The 26,110-nt window shown below is 55.1% G+C and overlaps 1 protein-coding gene across 13 annotated transcripts in view; it reads right to left on the minus strand.

The window, feature by feature from the left end:
* Positions 1-466: 466 nt before the first annotated feature.
* Positions 467-26,110, minus strand: part of LOC142502547 (uncharacterized) — a 28,473-nt gene continuing 2,829 nt past the window's right edge. For 2 of the 13 annotated variants that reach the window (XM_075613675.1, XM_075613677.1), the window contains 8 exons: positions 18,778-18,871; positions 9,064-9,128; positions 8,547-8,872; positions 6,200-6,264; positions 5,904-6,107; positions 4,028-4,225; positions 3,260-3,403; positions 467-1,028 (listed from right to left, as the gene is read on the minus strand). In XM_075613675.1, the coding sequence (XP_075469790.1) occupies positions 804-1,028; positions 3,260-3,403; positions 4,028-4,225; positions 5,904-6,107; positions 6,200-6,264; positions 8,547-8,872; positions 9,064-9,128; positions 18,778-18,871 (1,321 nt within the window). In that variant the 3' untranslated portion in view covers positions 467-803. Of the gene's footprint in view, positions 1,029-3,259; positions 3,404-4,027; positions 4,226-5,903; positions 6,108-6,199; positions 6,265-8,546; positions 8,873-9,063; positions 9,129-18,777; positions 18,872-19,632; positions 19,668-20,218; positions 20,254-20,764; positions 21,133-21,579; positions 21,630-21,670; positions 21,732-22,862; positions 22,930-26,110 lie in introns of those variants that run through there. The other 11 variants (XM_075613681.1, XM_075613684.1, XM_075613685.1 and 8 more) reach the window with 11 other exon arrangements.

Genomic DNA, 26,110 nt, shown 5'->3' on the forward strand with positions numbered 1-26,110 from the left:
GGCCTCAACTGCCAGCACTGACGTCACATCCGTTTCATTTCTGTCTCCACAATTCTTTTTTGCCCCATCACGAATGAGGTGCCACTAAGGAAGTTTCACTTCAAAAATACCCCGAACCTCCACCCCCCACCAATACAAATATAAAATACACCCCCAATACATTTAAAATTCCGGTGGCTGCAGGGGGGGGGGGGGGGAGGGGGTATACGTTTTACCCAAAATGCACTGCTATTTTTTTAACGGAGTCTTGCACACAGGAAGATGGGACGTGTATCTAACTGGACTCCATCCTAAACGCTTTCTCAACACATTAAAATGACACCTATCTATATGATCAGGGTGTCCCACGTCACATAGGCACACGCCCGCCGCGCCGCACCCCCTCCCCCCAGCGTCCTCAATAAAAATAACCTGCTCCCAAACAATGTTTTATTGCAAACACTGCAAAAAACGGGAAAAAAAAATATTGGGAAGAAAAACCACAAAAACCTGTTTTTATTGAATGAATTGCAAGAACAAAACGTCACCAGAACAGCTGGTAACAGGACACGTGATACACAGAAATATCCCGGCGGTTGTGGGCTGCAGAAGATCCCACCGTGGGGAACACTGGGAAAGGCCACGTCTGGGGTAATTACACCGAAACCTGGGTTCGGAGGAGGAGCAGCAGAATGAGAAAATATATCTATTAAAGTCCAGCCACACAATGAATATACAAAAACATAATCCGTTCTCTTCTCTACACCTTCCCGCTGAATAAATCCGGGGATCGGGATATTAGCGCCTGTGTCCCGTGCGCTCGCTCACACCTCTGCGTCCCGCGACCGGTTTGCGGTGTCGGTAAGCAGGATCGCGCTGCTCCCCGCGTCGTAGCTGGCGATGAAGCTGCGCAGTTCGCGCACGCAGCGGCTGGCGATCTCCTGCAGGCTGGACCGCAGAGCGCTCGCCAGCGCCGTTTCCAGAGACGGATCCTTCTTCAGCAACGTGCTGGCCACGAGCGCAAACGTCCGGCAGTCCTGCGCGTACGCCTGCAGAGGGACCGAGAGGGGGAGGGGGGTTCAAATTGGAAATCGTGAATCTAACGTCCGTTAGTCCCGGCCAAAATAATTGGGGGATACAGAATTCAGCTTATTTTCACCTCTAATGTGCCAAGAAAAAGCCTTAGTCTTAACTGCTTCATTGCCAAGGCAACCGCAATGCACTGCTACCGCTCTGGCAGCGAGGGGGTTAAAAATGATTCCCAGAGCCGAGAATGTCTTTGCTTCACATGGAATACAGGGCACACACGCACGTGCCGGTACAGGGCACACACGCACGTGCCGGTACAGGGCACACACGCACGTGCCGGTACAGGGCACGCACGTGCCGGTACACGGCACACACGCACGTGCCGGTACACGGCACACACGCACGTGCCGGTACACGGCACACACACACGTGCCGGTACACGGCACACACGCACGTGCCGGTACAGGGCACACACGCACGTGCCGGTACAGGGCACACACGCACGTGCCGGTACAGGGCACACACGCACGTGCCGGTACAGGGCACACACGCACGTGCCGGTACAGGGCACACACGCACGTGCCGGTACAGGGCACACACGCACGTGCCGGTACAGGGCACACACGCACGTGCCGGTACAGGGCACACACGCACGTGCCGGTACAGGGCACACACGCACGTGCCGGTACAGGGCACACACGCACGTGCCGGTACAGGGCACACACGCACGTGCCGGTACAGGGCGCACACGCACGGGCTGGCACAGGGCGCACACACGTGCTGGTACAGGCTGGCACAGGGCGCACACACGTGCTGGTACAGGGCACACACACGGGCTGGTACAGGGCACACGCACGGGCTGGTACAGGGCACACGCACGGGCTGGTACAGGGCACACACACGGGCTGGTACAGGGCACACACACGGGCTGGCACAGGGCACACACACGTGCTGGCACAGGGCACACACACGGGCTGGTACAGGGCACACACACGGGCTGGTACAGGGCATGTTCAGTCTCACTACTTATTGTTAATCAGCACAGAAAAGAAACATTTTGTTTTCTATTGGGGGAAATGGCCTCGCTTCCAAAGCCATCTCTCCCTTGTTAAATCTGGTATAAAAAGGTTTTAGGATTTCCTGCATTCAGACTCACTAGCCAATTTTTGGGATTTATACTAAAGATAGGATGATGTCACATGCTGAACAAGAGAGACGCCATATTGTATGTGTGTGTGTGTGTGTGTGTGTGTGTGTGTGTGTGTGTGTGTGTGTGTGTGTGTGTGTGTGTATATATATATATACATACATATACACATACATATATACACACACACACACACACACACACACACACACCACCCAACTGAATAAGATAGATGCTAGCACTTAAATAGTTAACAGAATTAGCAGAGAAAAGGCAAAGAAATGCAATGCCTTAGTTATCTGGAAGTAGCAAGGTCATTAATACAGAGCGGCCTCGGAGAAATACACAGAGAATTTAGGGAGTAGAGAGACTGAGGGATGTGGCCTTGGTATGTGTAAGGAGGCAGGCAGATGGTAAATAACATATGAAACGGAACGGGACTAATGAGGGTTGTTATCGGTGAAATAAAACACACAGAAAATGCCGTTTCAAGTGAGAAAAAGCAGATCATACAGTACGTGGGCAATGCCGGATTTCCTGAGATCTGGTAGAAGTGTGTGATCCGGTGTATAGTGAAGGCAGAACTCCCAAAGAACCGATACCATTAGGACTGTAGTTCTCCGATCAGAACCAAGACACGCCGGTGTAAGACTTAGAAGATGGTGTCTGTGTCTCCGACTATGATGAAAATAACTCGCGCCGTGGACGTGACGGAGGTGTGATACACCTATTTTCATAAACATGTTATTAAATAATAATTAAGTGGTGCATGTAATGCGCCGACGCATGGACACAGAATACCAAGGGAATCATTACTCTTTTGAAGGTACTTTGACCATGGTCTAGGACGTTTCGCCGCGACACCTCGCCACTTTACAGATCGTATCTCAGATGTCCTGCACGGGACATTTAAAGATGGAGCAGCGGCCGCGCAGGACACCCGAGCGGGGATCGGAGCGACGACATGTGAAGTGGCGAGGTGCTGTGGGGACGAGTTGTCCGGTGGCGCAGTGCCGGCGGGGGTTTGGTCGCGGCCAAACATCCCATACGGCTTTGACCGTGACACTTAACCAGTCGCAGGCGGCGATGACCGAGAGGACTCACCAGCTCAATCTCTTCCTTCCTGGTCAAGATAAACGCAGTGCGCAGAGCTCGGGCGCCGTCACACTCTTGACCGGGGTCGGCACCGGCAGCTTCCTGCTCAAAGCCACAGGGCGGCGACGGCAAGGGGACATCTGTCCAACCGTCCTGCGCGGCAAAAGGGCCGAACAAAACCGTCACGTACAATCAACTATATAAATGGCACACAGACTGTAACACACAGGGAATTACAGACCCAATTCACGGAGAGGACACACATATATAGTGCTGCCCGGGGGTGAAACTAGGTGTAACTTCCTCCAAATGCGCTCCCACCCCCCCCTCACCAGCGCCCAGCACCCTGACAGACACAATAACTCCTCCGTCTGACGCCACGGACGAGGGGCGGGCAGGGTCCTGCAGGTCTAGGATTATTATACCCTGTACCTTATATACCAGGGGTGGGCAAATGCAGTCCTCCAGGGCAATAGGGTGTTATTATTTAAGGGGGTCGTCAGTCCCAGGAGCCAAGTGCAATAATGGCAGTGACCGTGGCTTAGGCTGAATAACACTGATGGTAGCGTTGTGTAAATCGGTTAGGACGGGGGTGGGCCACCAACAGTTCAGGTTTTCAGGATATCCTTGCTTCAGCACAGGAGGCTCAATCCGTGCTGAAGCGGGGATATCCTGAAAACCTAACCTGTGGGTGGCCCTTGAGGACTGCTCTATACTATTCACTTATCTTTCTTACTGCCTTAAAACACTGCTGTGTATAAATACGGGAGGATATACCAGCAGCGGGATCTGGACCAGCTCTTCCCTGCTCTCTGGAATCTCGTCGCCGTGCACCCTCGTTCCCACGCAGGTCCCCTCCTCTCCTCCCTCCTCGCTCGCAGAGAAGCTGACGTCTCTCTCCACGGAGTGCGGCGGTGTTTCTGCACGGATGCCCCCGTCCCCTTCCTCGGGGGTCTGTGGGGCTGTGACACTTTCCTGCAGGGCACACAGAAAAGGAATAAAGACAAAACGACTTCCCATGTGCGAGTTGCATTGTTCACGCGCGCAGACCTCGGAATATAGAAAAAGGGAGATTTGCCTACTTAGAAACGGCTAGTATTAGAAATGTCCCCATTATGCCAATTACATTTGATTTAAAGCGGCGATTCAAGTGGTCTGGTTGTATTAATTGTTACATAGGATTGAAGCAGGGTGAAGAATGGTGTGATATTAACTAGACAAAAGAAAGCCAAACCTGAAACTCAAAGAGATACAGTATAGGATCTCCTCACATATCTTGCAACATAAAGATATCTTCCACTATTCTTATATGTATATCTAAACCAGAGAGACGCCATATTGTCTCTTCATAACTATCTGGTACACATGAAGTTAAAAAGGAAAAAATGGTTTTATTAAAGGAAATATATTCATGAAAATATAAATCAAGAGGGCCTCTCAACCTTCCAATATATCGTGCCAAAATATATAAACATTAAGAGGTAAAAATTCTGGGAACCAAGAGTATGAGGACATCACAAGAGTGAAATAATTGGAAAAACAGGGTATTGGTAATGAGGACAGATACGAAAAGGTTATACAGGCTAAGAATTAATGATGATGGGACACAGTATGGATGTATGACACAATTTGATGGGGAACACATGGGAAGAGTAACAATTTGGGAAAAACAAGTACATATATGTACGTGTCGGAAATCCGATAACAGGGTATAAAGATATGGACTTGTGGGAGGTAACTTCAGAATGATCAGAATCATGTCAGGATTCACAACTACCTATATTTGGACAATTCTCCATCCATAACCTGTACTAATAATGACGCCTGTATATTTGATGCTGTGATGCTGTGATGCTCTGAACCTGTCTCTGAATAAATCTGGAACAGAGAATCTGCTTCGTGTTCTTAGTGACTAAAGGTGCCACACCTTAGATACCAGAACCTCTACAAAGAAGGATCTTCACACGGGGTCTCCGGAGCTGAACCCCATTGACAATATCTGGGGACCCCCTGCTTCCGGAGATACTTACCTCCATAGTGGGGGCCGGTGGCCACTCCAGTTTGCATCCAGGGTTCAAGTAATGGCCGCTTTTAAAAGCTCCCGCGTCCTGCGGGCCAATAGGAAGCCGTGACGTCATCCAGTGCGGCTTTCTATTGGCCCACGGGAGCTTTAAACTTGCAGGAGATACCGGCACCCCCAACAGAGGTATCTCCAGAAGGGGGGTCCCCCTGAGCTGACATTAATGGGGTTCAGCTCGAGACCATGTGTCAATCCTATGTAATACACACACACACACTCTATTATGTGTGTATACGTACATAATACATATATACAGTGTGCGTGTTTGTATACACAGACACACACACACACACACACACACACACACACACACACACACACACACACACACACACACACACACACACACACACACACACACACACACACACACACTCTTTATGTAATTCCCCTCATTGTGAGGACTCCTGTTGCTGGGTCAAACCTCCTCTCCTGCCCTATACACTTGAAGAAGAGACTCTGGAGGTCAGCTCAGCTCCTGTGCAAATTGCATCCATCAAGAACAAGAGTCCCAGCCTGCACTTCTCCCGGCCCGATCTGTACGTACTGAGCGCTCAGCTCGACTCCTGGTACCTGTGTGGGTTCGGTGGCTGTCTCGGTCTTGATGTCACCCACAGCTTGGTCCTTCACCTTCGTTGGACTCTTCTGGTTCACATCACACGTAGCCTCCAGACTCTCTCTCGCTGCGCTCTCTGCCTGGGTGTCACACGCGGGTTTCGAGCACTCTCGCGCTGCGCTCCCGGCCTGCGGGGAAACCGGCTTCTTTTTACTTTCGTCCTAAAAAATGACGGGTGAGAAAACCCCACTTGTTACCGGAGAGCTCCAGGGTGGCTGGGGACATGGGACGAGGTGACAGAGAGGAGCCTTACCCCGGAGCTCTCACCTCCTGTCAGGATCAACACAGTCCGAGCAGGAACATGGACCACGGACCTTACTGGATCAAAGACACGAGAAGGAGGAGAGTCAAATGATGCAGCGGAGAGCTGCCCAGACCCATCCTAGCACAAAGGGTCACCACCTAGTCACATCCTCTCACCCTTCCTCGCCGGGGCTATTAGAAGCTTTAAGACAGATAGAGGGAAATCTCTGGACTGTATTTTAGAAAAGCGCCAGCATTATGGGGGAAAAAAAAAAAAGGAAGGATTTGTAACCATTTCTCTAAAAAGGATATGTAAATAGAAAAAAGCCGAGGCGCAGAGAGTACGCAGGCGCGTAGTACCAATAGTGGGAGAGAGAGAGAGAGAGAGCGCGTAGTACCAAAAGTGGGAGAGAGAGAGAGAGAGCGCGTAGTACCAATAGTGGGAGAGAGAGAGAGCGCGTAGTACCAATAGTGGGAGAGAGAGAGAGCGCGTAGTACCAATAGTGGGAGAGAGAGAGCGCGTAGTACCAATAGTGGGAGAGAGAGAGAGAGCGCGTAGTACCAATAGTGGGAGGGAGAGAGAGAGAGAGAGAGAGCGCGTAGTACCAATAGTGGGAGAGAGAGAGAGAGAGAGAGAGAGTGCGTAGTACCAATAGTGGGAGAGAGAGAGAGAGAGAGAGAGCGCGTAGTACCAATAGTGGGAGAGAGAGAGAGCGCGTAGTACCAATAGTGGGAGAGAGAGAGAGAGAGAGAGAGCGTAGTACCAATAGTGGGAGAGAGAGAGAGCGCGTAGTACCAATAGTGGGAGGGAGAGAGAGAGAGAGAGCGCGTAGTACCAATAGTGGGAGAGAGAGAGAGAGAGAGAGAGAGCGCGTAGTACCAATAGTGGGAGAGAGAGAGAGAGAGAGAGAGAGAGCGAGCGCGTAGTACCAATAGTGGGAGAGAGAGAGAGCGCGTAGTACCAATAGTGGGAGAGAGAGAGAGAGAGAGAGAGCGCGTAGTACCAATAGTGGGAGAGAGAGAGAGAGAGAGAGCGTAGTACCAATAGTGGGAGAGAGAGAGAGAGCGTAGTACCAATAGTGGGAGAGAGAGAGAGAGAGAGCGTAGTACCAATAGTGGGAGAGAGAGAGAGAGAGAGAGAGAGAGAGAGCGTAGTACCAATAGTGGGAGAGAGAGAGAGAGAGAGAGAGAGAGAGAGAGTGTAGTACCAATAGTGGGAGAGAGAGAGAGCGCGTAGTACAGAGAGAGAGAGAGCGCGTAGTACAGAGAGAGAGAGCGAGTAGTAGAGAGAGAGAGAGCGCGTAGTACAGAGAGAGAGAGCGCGTAGTAGAGAGAGAGAGAGAGAGCGCGTAGTAGAGAGAGAGAGCGCGTAGTAGAGAGAGAGAGAGAGAGCGCGTAGTAGAGAGAGAGAGAGCGCGTAGTAGAGAGAGAGAGCGCGTAGTAGAGAGAGAGAGAGCGCGTAGTAGAGAGAGAGAGAGCGCGTAGTAGAGAGAGCGCGAGAGAGAGAGAGAGAGAGAGGTACCGATAGTGGGAGAGAGAGAGAGCGCGTAGTACCAATACTGGGAGAGAGAGAGAGAGAGAGAGAGAGAGAGAGCGCGTAGTACCGATAGTGGGAGAGAGCGGGAGAGAGCGCGAGAGAGAGAGAGCGCGTAGTACCAATTGTAGGGAGAGAGCGAGAGAGAGTGCGTAGTACCAATAGTGGGAGAGAGAGAGAGCGCATAGTACCAATAGTGGGAGAGAGAGCGCGCGTAGTACCAATAGTGGGAGAGAGAGAGCGCGCGTTGTACCAATAGTGTGAGAGAGAGAGCGCATAGTACAAATAGTGTGAGAGAGCGCATAGTACCAATATTGGGAGAGCGCATAGTACAAATAGTGTGAGAGACAGCGCGTAGTACCAATACTGGGAGAGACAGCGCGTAGTACCAATACTGGGAGAGACAGCGCGTAGTAACAATACTGGGAGAGACAGCGCGTAGTACCAATACTGGGAGAGACAGCGCGTAGTAACAATACTGAGAGAGACAGCGCGTAGTAACAATACTGGGAGAGACAAAGAATAGTAATAATACTGGGAGAGACAAAGTATAGTAATAATACTGGGAGAGACAGGATCACTGCCCCAGAATCGCCGGTTGTAATTGCTTTTTAGGTATTTATGTTAGAAAATCGCTCTGGCTGGAAACGCTGCACAAACGTTTCTAAACAGCGCTCCGAAGTTTAATGAAACGTTTGGCTAGAAACAGGCCCAGACTCGCCCCTCCTTGTACCCGCTGTGGCCTGTGCCCGATACACATTGCTCACGACCCCCTGTCCCCCCCCTCTGTGTGTTCGGGGCGAGAGGTCACGCGGTCACTCACCTGCCGGTGTAGGTTTGGTGGGGGTGGCCCGTCCTGAGGACTGATGCTCCGAGCCGAGGGTCTTGGACCTTTTCGAGCTGCGCTTCTTGCCGCGGTAGTGGTCCGTGTCTCCGCGCCCGCTGTACCCGCCACGATAGTACGCCCCCTTGTGGTGGCCGCTGTCGGGGCGCTCCTCCCTGTAGTAGCCGCCGTCCCTGTACTCGGGATAGGGCCGGTCGTCGTCATGATACGGGCGCTCGTGATAATCCGAGTAGGGGCCCCCGTGGTAGTCGTGAGAGGAATCATCGTGATAGTCGTGGTACCCTGGGGCGTAACTCCCGTGCTCCCTGCAAAAGTACAACATGATACACTAGAGAGGAGACACCACGCACACGCACACGCACACGCGCACGCGCACGCGCACGCGCACACACACACACACACACACACACACACACACACACACACACACACACACACACACACACACACACACACAATAAGTAGTGAACGTGTCCTCCCCCCGCCCCCTGCTCACCTGTGCGAGTGGTATCCCCCTCTGTATGGCGGATGGTGATTTCGGAGCTCCGGGACCGGCTGAACCTTACAATGGTGAGAATAATAGGAGACATTTATTCTGCAGCGATTCTGAAGCGCGGTAACATTTTAATTTCTTTACCATTTAACGTGGATAAATGACCGACCCCCCCCCCCCCCCCCGTCCCCGAGGGGGTTTTAAGGGGTCCGCCGAAAATAATCAGTACTGCCGGATCCTAGGCAGTATGGCGGGTTCCTGAGCCTCTGTGGGGTCTGCGCGCTTAGTAACGCCCCAAACTGCACCTTGGTGGGGGGAGCGCGGGGTATAGCAATCACGGCAGGAGCTTCCAAAGTCACTCCCCACAATGCTTTGCATCCACAGCAGCAAGGCATTGTGGGGCGTTACTTTGGAAGCTCCCGCAGTGACAGCTATACCCCCCCCATGCTGCCTGCACACACAGAGGGGCAGTTTGGGGCCTTATTAAGCGTGTTCCCCCCCACGCGCTCAGGACACTATATTCTGCCTGGGATCGGGTTTGTGAGCGATAGTCTGATCAGCAGGAAATTAAATGAATGAGGGATTTGTGGAGCTCACTTTCTAGCAGGGGCAGCACAGGGTAAACAAGGGGGGGGAGCACAGGGTAAACAAGGGGGGGGAGCACAGGGTAAACAAGGGGGGGGAGCACAGGGTAAACAAGGGGGGGGGAGCACAGGGTAAACAAGGGGGGGGGAGCACAGGGTAAACAAGGGGGGGGGGGAGCACAGGGTAAACAAGGGGGGGAGCACAGGGTAAACAAGGGGGGGGGAGCACAGGGTAAACAAGGGGGGGGAGCACAGGGTAAACAAGGGGGGGGAGCACAGGGTAAACAAGGGGGGGGAGCACAGGGTAAACAAGGGGGGGGGAGCACAGGGTAAACAAGGGGGGGGGAGCACAGGGTAAACAAGGGGGGGGAGCACAGGGTAAACAAGGGGGGGGGAGCACAGGGTAAACAAGGGGGGGAGCACAGGGTAAACAAGGGGGGGAGCACAGGGTAAACAAGGGGGGGAGCACAGGGTAAACAAGGAGGGGAGCACACGGTAAACAAGGGGGGGAGCACAGGGTAAACAAGGGGGGAGCACAGGGTAAACAAGGGGGGGAGCACAGGGTAAACAAGGGGGGGAGCACAGGGTAAACAAGGGGGGGAGCACAGGGTAAACAAGGGGGGGAGCACAGGGTAAACAAGGGGGGGAGCACAGGGTAAACAATGGGGGGAGCACAGGGTAAACAAGGGGGGGAGCACAGGGTAAACGAGGGGAGCACACGGTAAACAAGGGGGGGAGCACAGGGTAAACAAGGGGGGGAGCACAGGGTAAACAAGGGGGGAGCACAGGGTAAACAAGGGGGGGAGCACAGGGTAAACAAGGGGGGGAGCACAGGGTAAACAAGGGGGGGAGCACAGGGTAAACAAGGGGGGGAGCACAGGGTAAACAAGGGGGGGAGCACAGGGTAAACAAGGGGGGGAGCACAGGGTAAACAAGGGGGGGAGCACAGGGTAAACAAGGGGGGGAGCACAGGGTAAACAAGGGGGGGAGCACAGGGTAAACAAGGGGGGGAGCACAGGGTAAACAAGGGGGGGAGCACAGGGTAAACAAGGGGGGAGCACAGGGTAAACAAGGGGGGAGCACAGGGTAAACAAGGGGGGAGCACAGGGTAAACAAGGGGGGGAGCACACGGTAAACAAGGGGGGGGGAGCACAGGGTAAACAAGGGGAGGGGAGCACAGGGTAAACAAGGGGAGGGGAGCACAGGGTAAACAAGGGGAGGGGAGCACAGGGTAAACAAGGGGGGGAGCACAGGGTAAACAAGGGGGGGAGCACAGGGTAAACAAGGGGGGGAGCACAGGGTAAACAAGGGGGGGAGCACAGGGTAATCAAGGGGGGGAGCACAGGGTAATCAAGGGGGGGAGCACAGGGTAAACAAGGGGGGGAGCACAGGGTAAACAAGGGGGGAGCACAGGGTAAACAAGGGGGGGAGCACAGGGTAAACAAGGGGGGAGCACAGGGTAAACAAGGCTGGGAACTGCTTATCTAGGCTAATGTTTTTTTACTTTTCGAGAACGAGAGAGGATTAGATTATTGGCGCTGGGATGTTACAATGTGTCCCAGAGAATTCATTTTCTTGGTAAATAACAAATGGTGGGGGGTGGGGGGAAGTGGAGGAGTGGGGGAGCAGGAAGGGGAGGGCAAGTGTGGGAGCAGGGAGGGAGGAAGGGGGAGCAAGTGGAGGAGCAGGGAGGGAGGAAGGGGGAGCAAGTGGAGGAGCAGGGAAAGGGAAGGGGAAAGTGGAGGAGCAGGGGAGCAGGGAGGGGGAAGGGAGGGAGCAGGGAGGGGGGAAGGGAGGGAGCAGGGAGGGGGGAAGGGAGGGGGGAAGGGAGGGAGCAGGGAGGGGGGAAGGGAGGGAGGAAGGGAGGGAGCAGGGAGGGGGGAAGGGAGGGAGCAGAGAGGGGGAAAGGGAGGGGGGAAGGGAGGGAGATGGGGGGGTAATGCAACTGCCGTTGAAGCACCTGTTTTCAAGCCTGTTATCCGCCATACAGTAAGTCATATCTCCCTGTGCTTCAGTCAAACAATTATTTTAAGGTCTTCAGGGCAAGGGCTCAGCTGTGCCACACAAAGACCTATATACGTGTACACTGCGGCCAAATATATGACGACTATATGTAATTATTGTAGCGGTATTGTATTCAATGCACAGCATTGTGTTTACACCAGTGGTGGGTAACATGCTACACGTTAATTGCAGCATGAGTGGTTCTTGAGCGGGCCGTCCCGTACGTACCCGCGCAGGAGAGGAGCGGGCAGTACAGTACCCGCGCAGGAGAGGAGCGGGCAGTACTGTACCCGCGCAGGAGAGGAGCGGGCAGTACTGTACCCGCGCAGGAGAGGAGCGGGCAGTACTGTACCCGCGCAGGAGAGGAGCGGGCAGTACTGTATCAGCGCAGGAGAGGAGCGGGCAGTACTGTATCCGCGCGCAGGAGAGGAGCGGGCAGTACTGTATCAGCGCAGGAGAGGAGCGGGCAGTACTGTATCCGCGCGCAGGAGAGGAGCGGGCAGTACTGTATCAGCGCAGGAGAGGAGCGGGCAGTACTGTATCCGCGCAGGAGAGGAGCGGGCAGTACTGTATCAGCGCAGGAGAGGAGCGGGCAGTACTGTATCCGCGCGCAGGAGAGGAGCGGGCAGTACTGTATCAGCGCAGGAGAGGAGCGGGCAGTACTGTATCAGCGCAGGAGAGGAGCGGGCAGTACTGTATCAGTGCAGGAGAGGAGCGGGCAGTACTGTATCCGCGCAGGAGAGGAGCGGGCAGTACAGTACCCGCGCAGGAGAGGAGCGGGCAGTACAGTACCCGCGCAGGAGAGGAGCGGGCAGTACAGTACCCGCGCAGGAGAGGAGCGGGCAGTACAGTACCCGCGCAGGAGAGGAGCGGGCAGTACAGTACCCGCGCAGGAGAGGAGCGGGCAGTACAGTACCCGCGCAGGAGAGGAGCGGGCAGTACTGTATCCGCGCAGGAGAGGAGCGGGCAGTACTGTATCCGCGCAGGAGAGGAGCAGCAAGTACTGTATCCGTGCAGGAGAGGAGCGGGCAGTACTGTATCAGCGCAGGAGAGGAGCGGGCAGTACTGTATCAGCGCAGGAGAGGAGCGGGCAGTACTGTATCCGCGCAGGAGAGGAGCGGGCAGTACTGTATCAGCGCAGGAGAGGAGCGGGCAGTACTGTATCAGTGCAGGAGAGGAGCGGGCAGTACTGTATCCGCACAGGAGAGGAGCGGGCAGTACTGTATCCGCGCAGGAGAGGAGCGGGCAGTACTGTATCCGCGCAGGAGAGGAGCGGGCAGTACAGTATCCGCGCAGGAGAGGAGCGGGCAGTACTGTATCCGCGCAGGAGAGGAGCGGGCAGTACAGTACCCGCGCAGGAGAGGAGCGGGCAGTACTGTATCCGCGCAGGAGAGGAGCGGGCAGTACTGTATCCGCGCAGGAGAGGAGCGGGCAGTACTGTATCCGTGCAGGAGAGGAGCGGGCAGTACTGTATCCGCGCAGGAGAGGAGCGGGCAGTACTGTATCCGCGCAGGAGAGGAGCGGGCAGTACTGTATCAGCGCAGGAGAGGAGCGGGCAGTACAGTATCCGCGCAGGAGAGGAGCGGGCAGTACTGTATCAGCGCAGGAGAGGAGCGGGCAGTACTGTATCCGCGCAGGAGAGGAGCGGGCAGTACTGTATCAGCGCAGGAGAGGAGCGGGCAGTACTGTATCCGCGCGCAGGAGAGGAGCGGGCAGTACTGTATCAGCGCAGGAGAGGAGCGGGCAGTACTGTATCCGCGCAGGAGAGGAGCGGGCAGTACTGTATCAGCGCAGGAGAGGAGCGGGCAGTACTGTATCCGCGCAGGAGAGGAGCGGGCAGTACTGTATCAGCGCAGGAGAGGAGCGGGCAGTACTGTATCCGCGCGCAGGAGAGGAGCGGGCAGTACTGTATCAGCGCAGGAGAGGAGCGGGCAGTACTGTATCAGCGCAGGAGAGGAGCGGGCAGTACTGTATCAGTGCAGGAGAGGAGCGGGCAGTACTGTATCCGCGCAGGAGAGGAGCGGGCAGTACAGTACCCGCGCAGGAGAGGAGCGGGCAGTACAGTACCCGCGCAGGAGAGGAGCGGGCAGTACAGTACCCGCGCAGGAGAGGAGCGGGCAGTACAGTACCCGCGCAGGAGAGGAGCGGGCAGTACAGTACCCGCGCAGGAGAGGAGCGGGCAGTACAGTACCCGCGCAGGAGAGGAGCGGGCAGTACTGTATCCGCGCAGGAGAGGAGCGGGCAGTACTGTATCCGCGCAGGAGAGGAGCAGCAAGTACTGTATCCGTGCAGGAGAGGAGCGGGCAGTACTGTATCAGCGCAGGAGAGGAGCGGGCAGTACTGTATCAGCGCAGGAGAGGAGCGGGCAGTACTGTATCCGCGCAGGAGAGGAGCGGGCAGTACTGTATCAGCGCAGGAGAGGAGCGGGCAGTACTGTATCCGCGCGCAGGAGAGGAGCGGGCAGTACTGTATCAGCGCAGGAGAGGAGCGGGCAGTACTGTATCCGCGCGCAGGAGAGGAGCGGGCAGTACTGTATCCGCGCAGGAGAGGAGCGGGCAGTACAGTATCCACGCAGGAGAGGAGCGGGCAGTACTGTATCCGCGCAGGAGAGGAGCGGGCAGTACTGTATCCACGCAGGAGAGGAGCGGGCAGTACAGTACCCGCGCAGGAGAGGAGCGGGCAGTACAGTACCCGCGCAGGAGAGGAGCGGGCAGTACAGTACCCGCGCAGGAGAGGAGCGGGCAGTACTGTATCCGCGCAGGAGAGGAGCGGGCAGTACTGTATCCGCGCAGGAGAGGAGCGGGCAGTACTGTATCCGTGCAGGAGAGGAGCGGGCAGTACTGTATCAGTGCAGGAGAGGAGCGGGCAGTACTGTATCCGCGCGCAGGAGAGGAGCGGGCAGTACTGTATCCGCGCAGGAGAGGAGCGGGCAGTACTGTATCCGCGCAGGAGAGGAGCGGGCAGTACTGTATCAGCGCAGGAGAGGAGCGGGCAGTACTGTATCCGCGCAGGAGAGGAGCGGGCAGTACTGTATCCGCGCAGGAGAGGAGCGGGCAGTACTGTATCAGCGCAGGAGAGGAGCGGGCAGTACTGTATCCACGCAGGAGAGGAGCGGGCAGTACTGTATCAGCGCAGGAGAGGAGCGGGCAGTACTGTATCCGCGCAGGAGAGGAGCGGGCAGTACAGTATCAGCGCAGGAGAGGAGCGGGCAGTACTGTATCAGTGCAGGAGAGGAGCGGGCAGTACTGTATCCGCGCAGGAGAGGAGCGGGCAGTACAGTATCCGCGCAGGAGAGGAGCGGGCAGTACAGTATCCGCGCAGGAGAGGAGCGGGCAGTACAGTATCAGCGCAGGAGAGGAGCGGGCAGTACAGTATCCGCGCAGGAGAGGAGCGGGCAGTACTGTATCCGCGCAGGAGAGGAGCGGGCAGTACTGTATCAGCGCAGGAGAGGAGCGGGCAGTACTGTATCAGCGCAGGAGAGGAGCGGGCAGTACTGTATCAGCGCAGGAGAGGAGCGGGCAGTACTGTATCCGCGCAGGAGAGGAGCGGGCAGTACTGTATCCGCGCAGGAGAGGAGCGGGCAGTACAGTATCCGCGCAGGAGAGGAGCGGGCAGTACTGTATCAGCGCAGGAGAGGAGCGGGCAGTACTGTATCCGCGCAGGAGAGGAGCGGGCAGTACTGTATTAATGTGGTCACTAGGCCATACCCTCTTCTCCCAGGTAACGTCTTGCAATAAGTTATTTTCTGCCCTAAGCAGAAGCATTCATTATAATTTTCACCTGCAGAAAACGGTCCCACACCCTTTTTATGTTGGGTATTGTGAGATTATTATAAAGAGAGGTCACTCAGAGTTTGTATAAGATAAGGTTTGTTGTTTATTGTAATACAACAAAATAACAAGAAGACATGATAAGCAAAATAAGCCAACAAGCCATATCTATCTATGCAGAGATTATTTACTAGTATGCCTGTCATACCCACGAACACAAAGGTATTGTGATATGTCATGCCAGTCTCGGTAGGTCTCGTCTCATGTGGCTCGCCACTCGGTTCTGTCTAACATGGCGTTATGCTAACCTTTTATTGTCCGTGTTTATTGTCCGTGTTTATTGTATGTGTTGTACGTGTGTGGAAATAACTTCTGACTTACTGTCTTACTGCAGATTAATCACAGGATGCCTGCAGTTCAAGTAACTTATTCTTTATGCTAAATACCTGCCTCTTAGCGACATATGTTACAACAATACATCCTGGCTATTTCCTGGCAAATCAAAGAAATTCTATCTGCAAACTTTTGGTAACTGATATTATTTCCAAAGCAGGAAAAAGTAGTTAATATTGCGACTGTTTGCTCTAAGCTGTACTAAGACACATTACTATGCTATATATGTACCTTATGCTACCTGAAATCCATAACTGTATCCGCGCAGGAGAGGAGCGGGCAGTACAGTATCCGCGCAGGAGAGGAGCGGGCAGTACTGTATCCGCGCAGGAGAGGAGCGGGCAGTACTGTATCCGCGCAGGAGAGGAGCGGGCAGTACTGTATCCGCGCAGGAGAGGAGCGGGCAGTACAGTATCCGCGCAGGAGAGGAGCGGGCAGTACAGTATCCGCGCAGGAGAGGAGCGGGCAGTACAGTATCCGCGCAGGAGAGGAGCGGGCAGTACAGTATCCGCGCAGGAGAGGAGCGGGCAGTACTGTATCCGCGCAGGAGAGGAGCGGGCAGTACAGTATCCGCGCAGGAGAGGAGCGGGCAGTACAGTATCCGCGCAGGAGAGGAGCGGGCAGTACTGTATCAGCGAAGGAGAGGAGCGGGCAGTACTGTATCAGCGCAGGAGAGGAGCGGGCAGTACTGTATCCGCGCAGGAGAGGAGCGGGCAGTACTGTATCCGCGCAGGAGAGGAGCGGGCAGTACTGTACCCGCGCAGGAGAGGAGCGGGCAGTACAGTATCCGCGCAGGAGAGGAGCGGGCAGTACTGTATCCGCGCAGGAGAGGAGCGGGCAGTACTGTATCCGCGCAGGAGAGGAGCGGGCAGTACTGTATCAGCGCAGGAGAGGAGCGGGCAGTACTGTATCAGCGCAGGAGAGGAGCGGGCAGTACTGTATCCGCGCAGGAGAGGAGCGGGCAGTACTGTATCCGCGCAGGAGAGGAGCGGGCAGTACTGTATCCGCGCAGGAGAGGAGCGGGCAGTACTGTATCCGCGCAGGAGAGGAGCGGGCAGTACTGTATCCGCGCAGGAGAGGAGCGGGCAGTACTGTATCAGCGCAGGAGAGGAGCGGGCAGTACTGTATCCGCGCAGGAGAGGAGCGGGCAGTACTGTATCCACGCAGGAGAGGAGCGGGCAGTACTGTATCCGCGCAGGAGAGGAGCGGGCAGTACTGTATCCGCGCAGGAGAGGAGCGGGCAGTACAGTATCCACGCAGGAGAGGAGCGGGCAGTACTGTATCAGCGCAGGAGAGGAGCGGGCAGTACTGTATCCGCGCAGGAGAGGAGCGGGCAGTACTGTATCCGCGCAGGAGAGGAGCGGGCAGTACTGTATCCGCGCAGGAGAGGAGCGGGCAGTACAGTATCCACGCAGGAGAGGAGCGGGCAGTACTGTATCAGCGCAGGAGAGGAGCGGGCAGTACTGTATCAGCGCAGGAGAGGAGCGGGCAGTACTGTATCCGCGCAGGAGAGGAGCAGGCAGTACTGTATCCGCGCAGGAGAGGAGCGGGCAGTACTGTATCAGCGCAGGAGAGGAGCGGGCAGTACTGTATCAGCACAGGAGAGGAGCGGGCAGTACTGTATCCGCGCAGGAGAGGAGCGGGCAGTACTGTATCAGCGCAGGAGAGGAGCGGGCAGTACTGTATCCGCGCAGGAGAGGAGCGGGCAGTACAGTATCAGCGCAGGAGAGGAGCGGGCAGTACAGTATCAGCGCAGGAGAGGAGCGGGCAGTACAGTATCAGCACAGGAGAGGAGCGGGCAGTACAGTATCCGCGCAGGAGAGGAGCGGGCAGTACTGTATCAGCGCAGGAGAGGAGCGGGCAGTACTGTATTAGCGCAGGAGAGGAGCGGGCAGTACTGTATCCGCGCAGGAGAGGAGCGGGCAGTACTGTATCAGCGCAGGAGAGGAGCGGGCAGTACTGTATCAGCGCAGGAGAGGAGCGGGCAGTACTGTATCCGCGCAGGAGAGGAGCGGGCAGTACTGTATCAGCGCAGGAGAGGAGCGGGCAGTACTGTATCAGCGCAGGAGAGGAGCGGGCAGTACTGTATCAGCGCAGGAGAGGAGCGGGCAGTACTGTATCAGCGCAGGAGAGGAGCGGGCAGTACTGTATCCGCGCAGGAGAGGAGCGGGCAGTACTGTATCAGCGCAGGAGAGGAGCGGGCAGTACAGTATCGGCGCAGGAGAGGAGCGGGCAGTACAGTATCGGCGCAGGAGAGGAGCGGGCAGTACTGTATCCGCGCAGGAGAGGAGCGGGCAGTACTGTATCCGCGCAGGAGAGGAGCGGGCAGTACTGTATCCGCGCAGGAGAGGAGCAGGCAGTACATTATCAGCGCAGGAGAGGAGCGGGCAGTACAGTATCAGCGCAGGAGAGGAGCGGGTAGTACAGTATCCGCGCAGGAGAGGAGCGGGCAGTACTGTATTAGCGCAGGAGAGGAGCGGGCAGTACTGTATCAGCGCAGGAGAGGAGCGGGCAGTACAGTATCCGCGCAGGAGAGGAGCGGGCAGTACTGTATCAGCGCAGGAGAGGAGCGGGCAGTACTGTATCCGCGCAGGAGAGGAGCGGGCAGTACAGTATCAGCGCAGGAGAGGAGCGGGCAGTACAGTATCAGCGCAGGAGAGGAGCGGGCAGTACTGTATCCGCGCAGGAGAGGAGCGGGCAGTACTGTATCAGCGCAGGAGAGGAGCGGGCAGTCCTGTATCAGCGCTCTGGTCATTGAGCCGCTGAGGGAGTGGGGAGAAGCTCCGATCCACGCCAGCAACATCTCCGCTCCCTCTGCACAGGGCAGAGGGATAGCGGGCTGTTGGGATGAAGGGCCGCAGGTGAAGACCCCCCATCTGGCTGGCCAGTAATCCCAAAAGTACAGCTCAACGTTCAAGGGGCTGGGGGGGAACAAGCAAGGAGAGTGGGGGAAAGGGCAGACTCACATCCCGGTGGTGGTGGAAACTGCTGTTGTTCCCTCGATGCCATCCTCTGTCTGCCCCACGTGGGTACATCTCCTTTGAACCTGGCTGACCTGTTCTGAGAGATAAATATTAGTCAGTCCCAGCACTACCCCTTCCTACCCTCTAATACTCACATTCCCCCTGTACTGCCCCTTCCTACCCTCTAATACTCACATTCCCCCTGTACTGCCCCTTCCTACCCTCTAATACTCACATTCCCCCTGTACTGCCCCTTCCTACCCTCTAATACTCACATTCCCTCTGTACTGCCCCTTCCTACCCTCTAATACTCACATTCCCCCTTTACTGCCCCTTCCTACCCTCTTAATACTCACATTCTCCCTGTACTGCCCCTTCCTACCCTCTTAATACTCACATTCCCCCTGTACTGCCCCTTCCTAACCTCCAATACCCACATTCTCCGGCACTGCCCCTTCCTACCCTCTAATACTCACATTCCCCCTGTACTGCACCTTCCTAACCTCCAATACCCCTGCTCTTCGGAGCAGGGACTCCTCTTCCTTAATGTTACTTTTATGTCTGAGGCTCTTATTCCCTTTGTGTTATTTATATTATTTATTATCTATATTATTGTCACGTGTATTACTGCTGTGACGCGCTATGTACATTAATGGTGCTATATAAAGACAGACATACATTCCCCAGAGACACTGCCTATTCCTACCCACTAATACTCTCCTCCTTCCTACCCTCTAATACTCGCATTCCCCAGGCACTGCCCGTCCTACCCTCAAATATCCCCCCCAGGCACTGCCCGTCCTACCCACTAATACTCACAGTCCCCAGTCACTGCCCATCCTACCTGCTAATACTCACAGCCCCCAGGCACTGCCCATCCTACCCACTAATACTCACAGCCCCCCAGTCACTGCCCCTCCTACCCGCTAATACTCACAGCTCCCAGTCACTGCCCATCCTACCCACTAATACTCACAGCTCCCAGTCACTGCCCATCCTACCCACTAATACTCACAGCTCCCAGTCACTGCCCATCCTACCCACTAATACTCACAGCTCCCAGTCACTGCCCATCCTACCCGCTAATACTCACAGCCCCCAGGCACTGCCCATCCTACCCGCTAATACTCACAGCTCCCAGTCACTGCCCATCCTACCCGCTAATACTCACAGCTCCCAGTCACTGCCCATCCTACCCGCTAATACTCACAGCTCCCAGTCACTGCCCATCCTACCCACTAATACTCACAGCTCCCAGTCACTGCCCCTCCTACCCGCTAATACTCACAGCTCCCAGTCACTGCCCATCCTACCCGCTAATACTCACAGCTCCCAGTCACTGCCCATCCTACCCACTAATACTCACAGCTCCCAGTCACTGCCCATCCTACCCGCTAATACTCACAGCCCCCAGGCACTGCCCATCCTACCCGCTAATACTCACAGCCCCCAGTCACTGCCCATCCTACCCACTAATACTCACAGCCCCCAGTCACTGCCCCTCCTACCCGCTAATACTCACAGCCCCCAGGCACTGCCCCTCCTACCCGCTAATACTCACAGCCCCCAGTCACTGCCCCTCCTACCCACTAATACTCACAGCCCCCAGTCACTGCCCCTCCTACCCACTAATACTCACAGCCCCCAGTCACTGCCCCTCCTACCCACTAATACTCACAGCTCCCAGTCACTGCCCATCCTACCCGCTAATACTCACAGCCCCCAGGCACTGCCCATCCTACCCGCTAATACTCACAGCCCCCAGTCACTGCCCATCCTACCCACTAATACTCACAGCCCCCAGTCACTGCCCCTCCTACCCGCTAATACTCACAGCCCCCAGGCACTGCCCCTCCTACCCGCTAATACTCACAGCCCCCAGTCACTGCCCATCCTACCTGCTAATACTCACAGTCCCCAGTCACTGCCCATCCTACCCGCTAATACTCACAGCCCCCAGTCACTGCCCCTCCTACCCACTAATACTCACAGCCCCCAGTCACTGGCCCCTTGGAAGAACAAGCCAGTCTCTTCTGTGCATTTCTTTGGTTGAAGGAATTAGCCGGTTGTAGCTATTCTGGTGGAGATCTGGCTTATAGTGAGGCTCACGGTACTGTACTTGTATAACAACACACACACACACACACACACACACACACACACCATTAATATGTGGGGACACAATACTGGCTATGGCCATACCCCCCTCCCAGATCTTATCCAGGCCACACATCTGCCGGGCTGTACACCCAGGTTGCCAGATAAGAGGCGTTGTGCGGTTATTGCAGCCTTGGGCAATTTCAAGGCGAAGCGGTGTCAGCAGTTTCATTTTAACCCCATATTGTATTTACTAATAACTGCAATGTGTGCCAGAAATGTATCCTTGTTGGGTCCTAAACTGGCACTCACCCCCCCCCCACCCTATAATACTGGCACTCACCCCCCCCCACCCTATAATACTGGCACTCACCCCCCCCCACCCTATAATACTGGCACTCACCCCCCCCACCCTATAATACTGGCACTCACCCCCTCCCCACCCTATAATACTGGCACTCACCCCCCCCACCCTATAATACTGGCAATCACCCCCCCCCCCCACCCTATAATACTGGCACTCACCCCCCCCCACCCTATAATACTGGCAATCAATAATAATACTGGCACTCACCCCCCCCCCCACCCTATAAGACTGGCAATCACCCCCCCCCCCACCCTATAAGACTGGCAATCACCCCCCTCTCCCCACCCTATAATACTGGCAGTCATCGCCCCCCCCCTCCACTAATACCCTCTAATACTCACGTTCCCAGGACACTGCCCTCTCCCATGCACAGCCTCCCCCACCCCCCACCCACCTGATAAAAGAGAGTCCCCAACACTGCCCCACTCCTACCTTCTAATACTCACGCTCCCCGGGCACTTCCTCCTCCTACCTTCTAATACCCACCCTATCCAGGGCACATCCCTCCTACTCTCAAATACTGACACCATCCCACCCACCCCCAAGCATTTGCCCCTCCTACCGCCTAATACTCACCCCCCCCCCCCAAGCACTTCCCCCTCCTACCCTCTAATACTCACCCACCCCCCAAGCACTTCCCCCTCCTACCCTCTAATACTCACGTTCCCGGGACACTGCCCCCTCTACCCTCCAATACTCATATCCCCCAAACCAAACACAGCTTCCTCCTACCCTCTAATACTCACATCCCCCAAACACAGCTTCTTCCTACCCTCTAATACTCACATCCCCCAAACACGGCCCCCTCCTACCCTCTAATACTCACATCCCCCAAACACAGCTTCTTCCTACCCTCTAATACTCACATCCCCCAAACACGGCCCCCTCCTACCCTCTAATACTCACATCCCCAAACACAGCTTCTTCCTACCCTCTAATACTCACATCCCCCAAACACGGCCCCCTCCTACCCTCTAATACTCACATCCCCCAGACACAGCTTCCTCCTACCCTCCAGTACTCACATCCCTCAGACACAGCTTCCTCCTACCCTCCAGTACTCACATCCCCCAAACACTGCCCCCTGCTACCCTCTAATACTCACATCCCCCAAACACAGCTTCCTCCTACCCTCCAGTACTCACATCCCCCAAACACTGCCCCCTGCTACCCTCTAATACTCACATCCCCCAAACACAGCTTCCTCCTACCCTCCAGTACTCACATCCCCCAGACACAGCTTCCTCCTACCCTCCAATACTCACATCCCCCAAACACTGCCCCTGCTACCCTCTAATACTCACATCCCCCAAACACTGCCCCCTGCTACCCTCTAATACTCACATCCCCCAAACACTGCCCCCTCCTACCCTCTAATACTCACATCCCCCAAACACGGCCCCCTCCTACCCTCTAATACTCACATCCCCCAAACACGGCCCCCTCCTACCCTCCAGTACTCACATCCCCCAAACACAGCTTCCTCCTACCCTCCAGTACTCACATCCCCCAGACACAGCTTCCTCCTACCCTCCAATACTCACATCCCCCAAACACTGCCCCCTGCTACCCTCTAATACTCACATCCCCCAAACACAGCCCCCTCCTACCCTCTAATACTCACACTCCCACCTTCTTCCTAATCAGAATCTGTGTCCTTTCTGCTTTATCCAACTTTCCAAAGTGTTTTTCTTTCAAGAAAGAAAACTAGAAGTTAACCCCGACAGCGCCAGAGGAAACAGACACTGCGTTTCCTGTGGGCCGGATAAACACAGCCCCGTTTCATTGGAAGAAGCTTCAACAATGTGAAGGACAGTATATCCCAAACGGGGGAAGGGGGCAAAGTGACCCCCTGGGTCACAGACACTGGGACATACAGAAAGTAACAAAGGGGATTTAAAAAAGAAAGGTGACAGAGGAATGGCATTTTCCTGCAGCGATAACCCAAAGAACCATCGTTCTAAGCGGAGTCCGTCCCCTGCAATGGGAGCGTTAGGGCATCCGCGCCATGCGTTAGGGCATCCGCGCCATGCGTTAGGGCATCCGCGCCATGCGTTAGGGCATCCGCGCCATGCGTTATGCACATCATTCTTTGTGCAATTAATACAGCATAAGGGAAGAGAGGGTTAATCAGATTGTAAGCTCATGGGGAGAGGGTCTCCCTTTGCCTTGCGCTGTCACATCCATATCGCGCTTATCCCCTTTGGATTTGACTTTATACACCTATTTTGTAAAGTGAGGCGTACACTGTTGGTACTACATGCATAAACCTAAATACATTAAAAATATGTCTTTGGGGGCAGTGGGGGGTGCAGACAAAAAAAAAGAGGGACCGGGAACCGCTGCTGCAGAAGGGGGAAGAATAAACTCCAACACTCAGAGAGCAGAGACCCCGCCCCCTGCGCCAACACCGCTCTGTCCCTGCAGGGCACAGCAAACCGGTCCAGCAGGACAGGGGTTAAGGGTGACAACACAGTGCTTCGCAATTAAAGAAGCCAGTCCCGTGTGTCCGGAGGAATTGCTGGTACGACTTGTGGTGTGATGGTGGTGTGATGGTGGTGTGATGGTGGTGTGATGGTGGTGTGATGGTGGTGTGATGGTGGTGTGATGGTGGTGTGATGGTGGTGTGATGGTGGTGTGATGGTGGTGTGATGGTGGTGAGATGGTGGTGTGATGGTGGTGTGATGGTGGTGTGATGGTGGTGTGATGGTGGTGTGATGGTGGTGTGATGGTGGTGTGATGGTGGTGTGATGGTGGTGTGATGGTGGTGTGATGGTGGTGTGATGGTGGTGTGATGGTGGTGTGATGGTGGTGTGATGGTGGTGTGATGGTGGTGTGATGGTGGTGTGATGGTGGTGTGATGGTGGTGTGATGGTGGTGTGATGGTGGTGTGATGACTGCTGGCGTAAAGCTGCGAGAGTCATTAGTAAGCAACTATCTGATGCAAGAACTACACAGAGAGATCAGCGGATTAACCCGTGTATGCCCGAGAAGCCGGCACCTGGAACACGGAGCGCAATGCGCCGCAAAGCGGCATCTAGAACACAGAGCGCAATGCCCCGCAAAGCTGCATCTAGAACACATCATGTAATGCCCCGCAAAGCTGTATCTAGAACACATCATGTAATGCCCCGCAAAGCTGTATCTAGAACACATCATGTAATGCCCCGCAAAGCTGTATCTAGAACACATCATGTAATGCCCCGCAAAGCTGTATCTAGAACACATCATGTAATGCCCCGCAAAGCTGTATCTAGAACACATCATGTAATGCCCCGCAAAGCTGTATCTAGAACACGACATGCACCGCCAACGCGATAAACCTAGAACATGGCACGCAATGAGGAATTACACTGCAATTTGCGCTAACTATAGAGAACATGAACCCGGGGTTAGGATACAGGACACATCGAGACTACATTCTGTATACCAAGAACCTCAGAAATAAACCCTGCCCCCCAAAAAAAGAAATGGGAATTTTCCATCCAGGTTGAGGTTGATAGCAATATCATCCAATAACCAGAATATAATTCCCTGTGTCTACCTCCAGATGCTCTGTGCGGCTGGGATCGGTGCCGGTTCTTACGCACCCCCACAGGATTCTGGGAGCAGTAGCTTCACACTTAGAACAATCAGAGCTAAGAACCCAGAATATGTATGTATGTCTTTATTTATAGAGCGCCATTAATGTACATAGCGCGTCACAGCAGTAATACACGGGACAATCATATAAATAACAGATCATGGGAATAAGTGCTTCAGACATAAAAGTAACATTAAGGAAGAGGAGTCCCTGCCCCGAGGAGCTTACAATCTAATTGGTAAGTAGGAAGAACGTACAGAGACAGTAGGAGGGAGTTCTGGTAAGTGCGTCTGCAGGGGGCCAAGCTTTATATATCATGTGTATAGTATTACCCACAGTGCTACTGATATGCTTCTTTAAGCAAGTGTGTCTTAGGCTGTGGCTATAGTGCCGTCGATGGCGACACTGCGGGTGACATCACCCGTCGCAAGTTATGTTTCGCCGGGCAGCGGGGTCGCGGGATTCCGGCAATTTGATTTGTTCTTTGTTCGAGGGCCGTCACGTGACGCGACAGCCCTTGAAAAATCAAATTGTGCGGCTTCCAGTTTCCACGCCAGCGACGTCGCTCGCACTATAAGCGCACGCGGCGGCAGCAATGTATTTGTTTTCGGGCGATGCCGCGTCGCCGGCACTATAAGCGCGGCCTTAAGGTGGGTCTTAAAGGTGGATAGAGAGGGTGCTAGTCGGGTATTGCGGTGTTTAAAAAATAAATAAAAAGCAGCACAGGACTGCGCTAAACATGTACGTTTGGTTTAACGATTGGTAACAAACTCAGCACAGCCCAACATGTGACAGAGAATAGCCACAATGAGGGCACACAGCCTCCCACACACAGCTGGACAGGCCGAGCCTGATACCCCTACACCAGGCATGTCAAACATGCGGCCCGCGGGCCGCATGCGGCCCGCAACGGATATTTTTGCGGCCCCCTCACAACCAGCGTGGCAGTCGTGTGTGTTGGCGAGCGTGTGGGCGGCGGTTAAAAGTTTTGGCCGCGGGAGAAGCGAGCGCGGGTATGGGGGAAGCGAGCAGCACGGGCGGAAGTAATATCTGTCCTGCAGGGGCTGGAGGCGTACGGTGGCCGGGTGCAGTCAATCTGCACTCGTGCCTGTGTGCGAGGACACGGGGGCGGAGTCAAAACCCCGGCGGAGAGACTGCATTCTAGTGTGTGTGTGTGTGTGTGTGTGTGTGTGTGTGTGTGTGTGTGTGTGTGTGTGTGTGTGTGTGTGTGTGTGTGTGTGTGTGTGTGTGTGTGTGTGTGTGTGTGTGTGTGTGTGTGTGTGTGTGTG

This window comes from Ascaphus truei, chromosome 9, assembly GCF_040206685.1.
Source record: "Ascaphus truei isolate aAscTru1 chromosome 9, aAscTru1.hap1, whole genome shotgun sequence".
Taxonomy (NCBI): domain Eukaryota; kingdom Metazoa; phylum Chordata; class Amphibia; order Anura; family Ascaphidae; genus Ascaphus; species Ascaphus truei.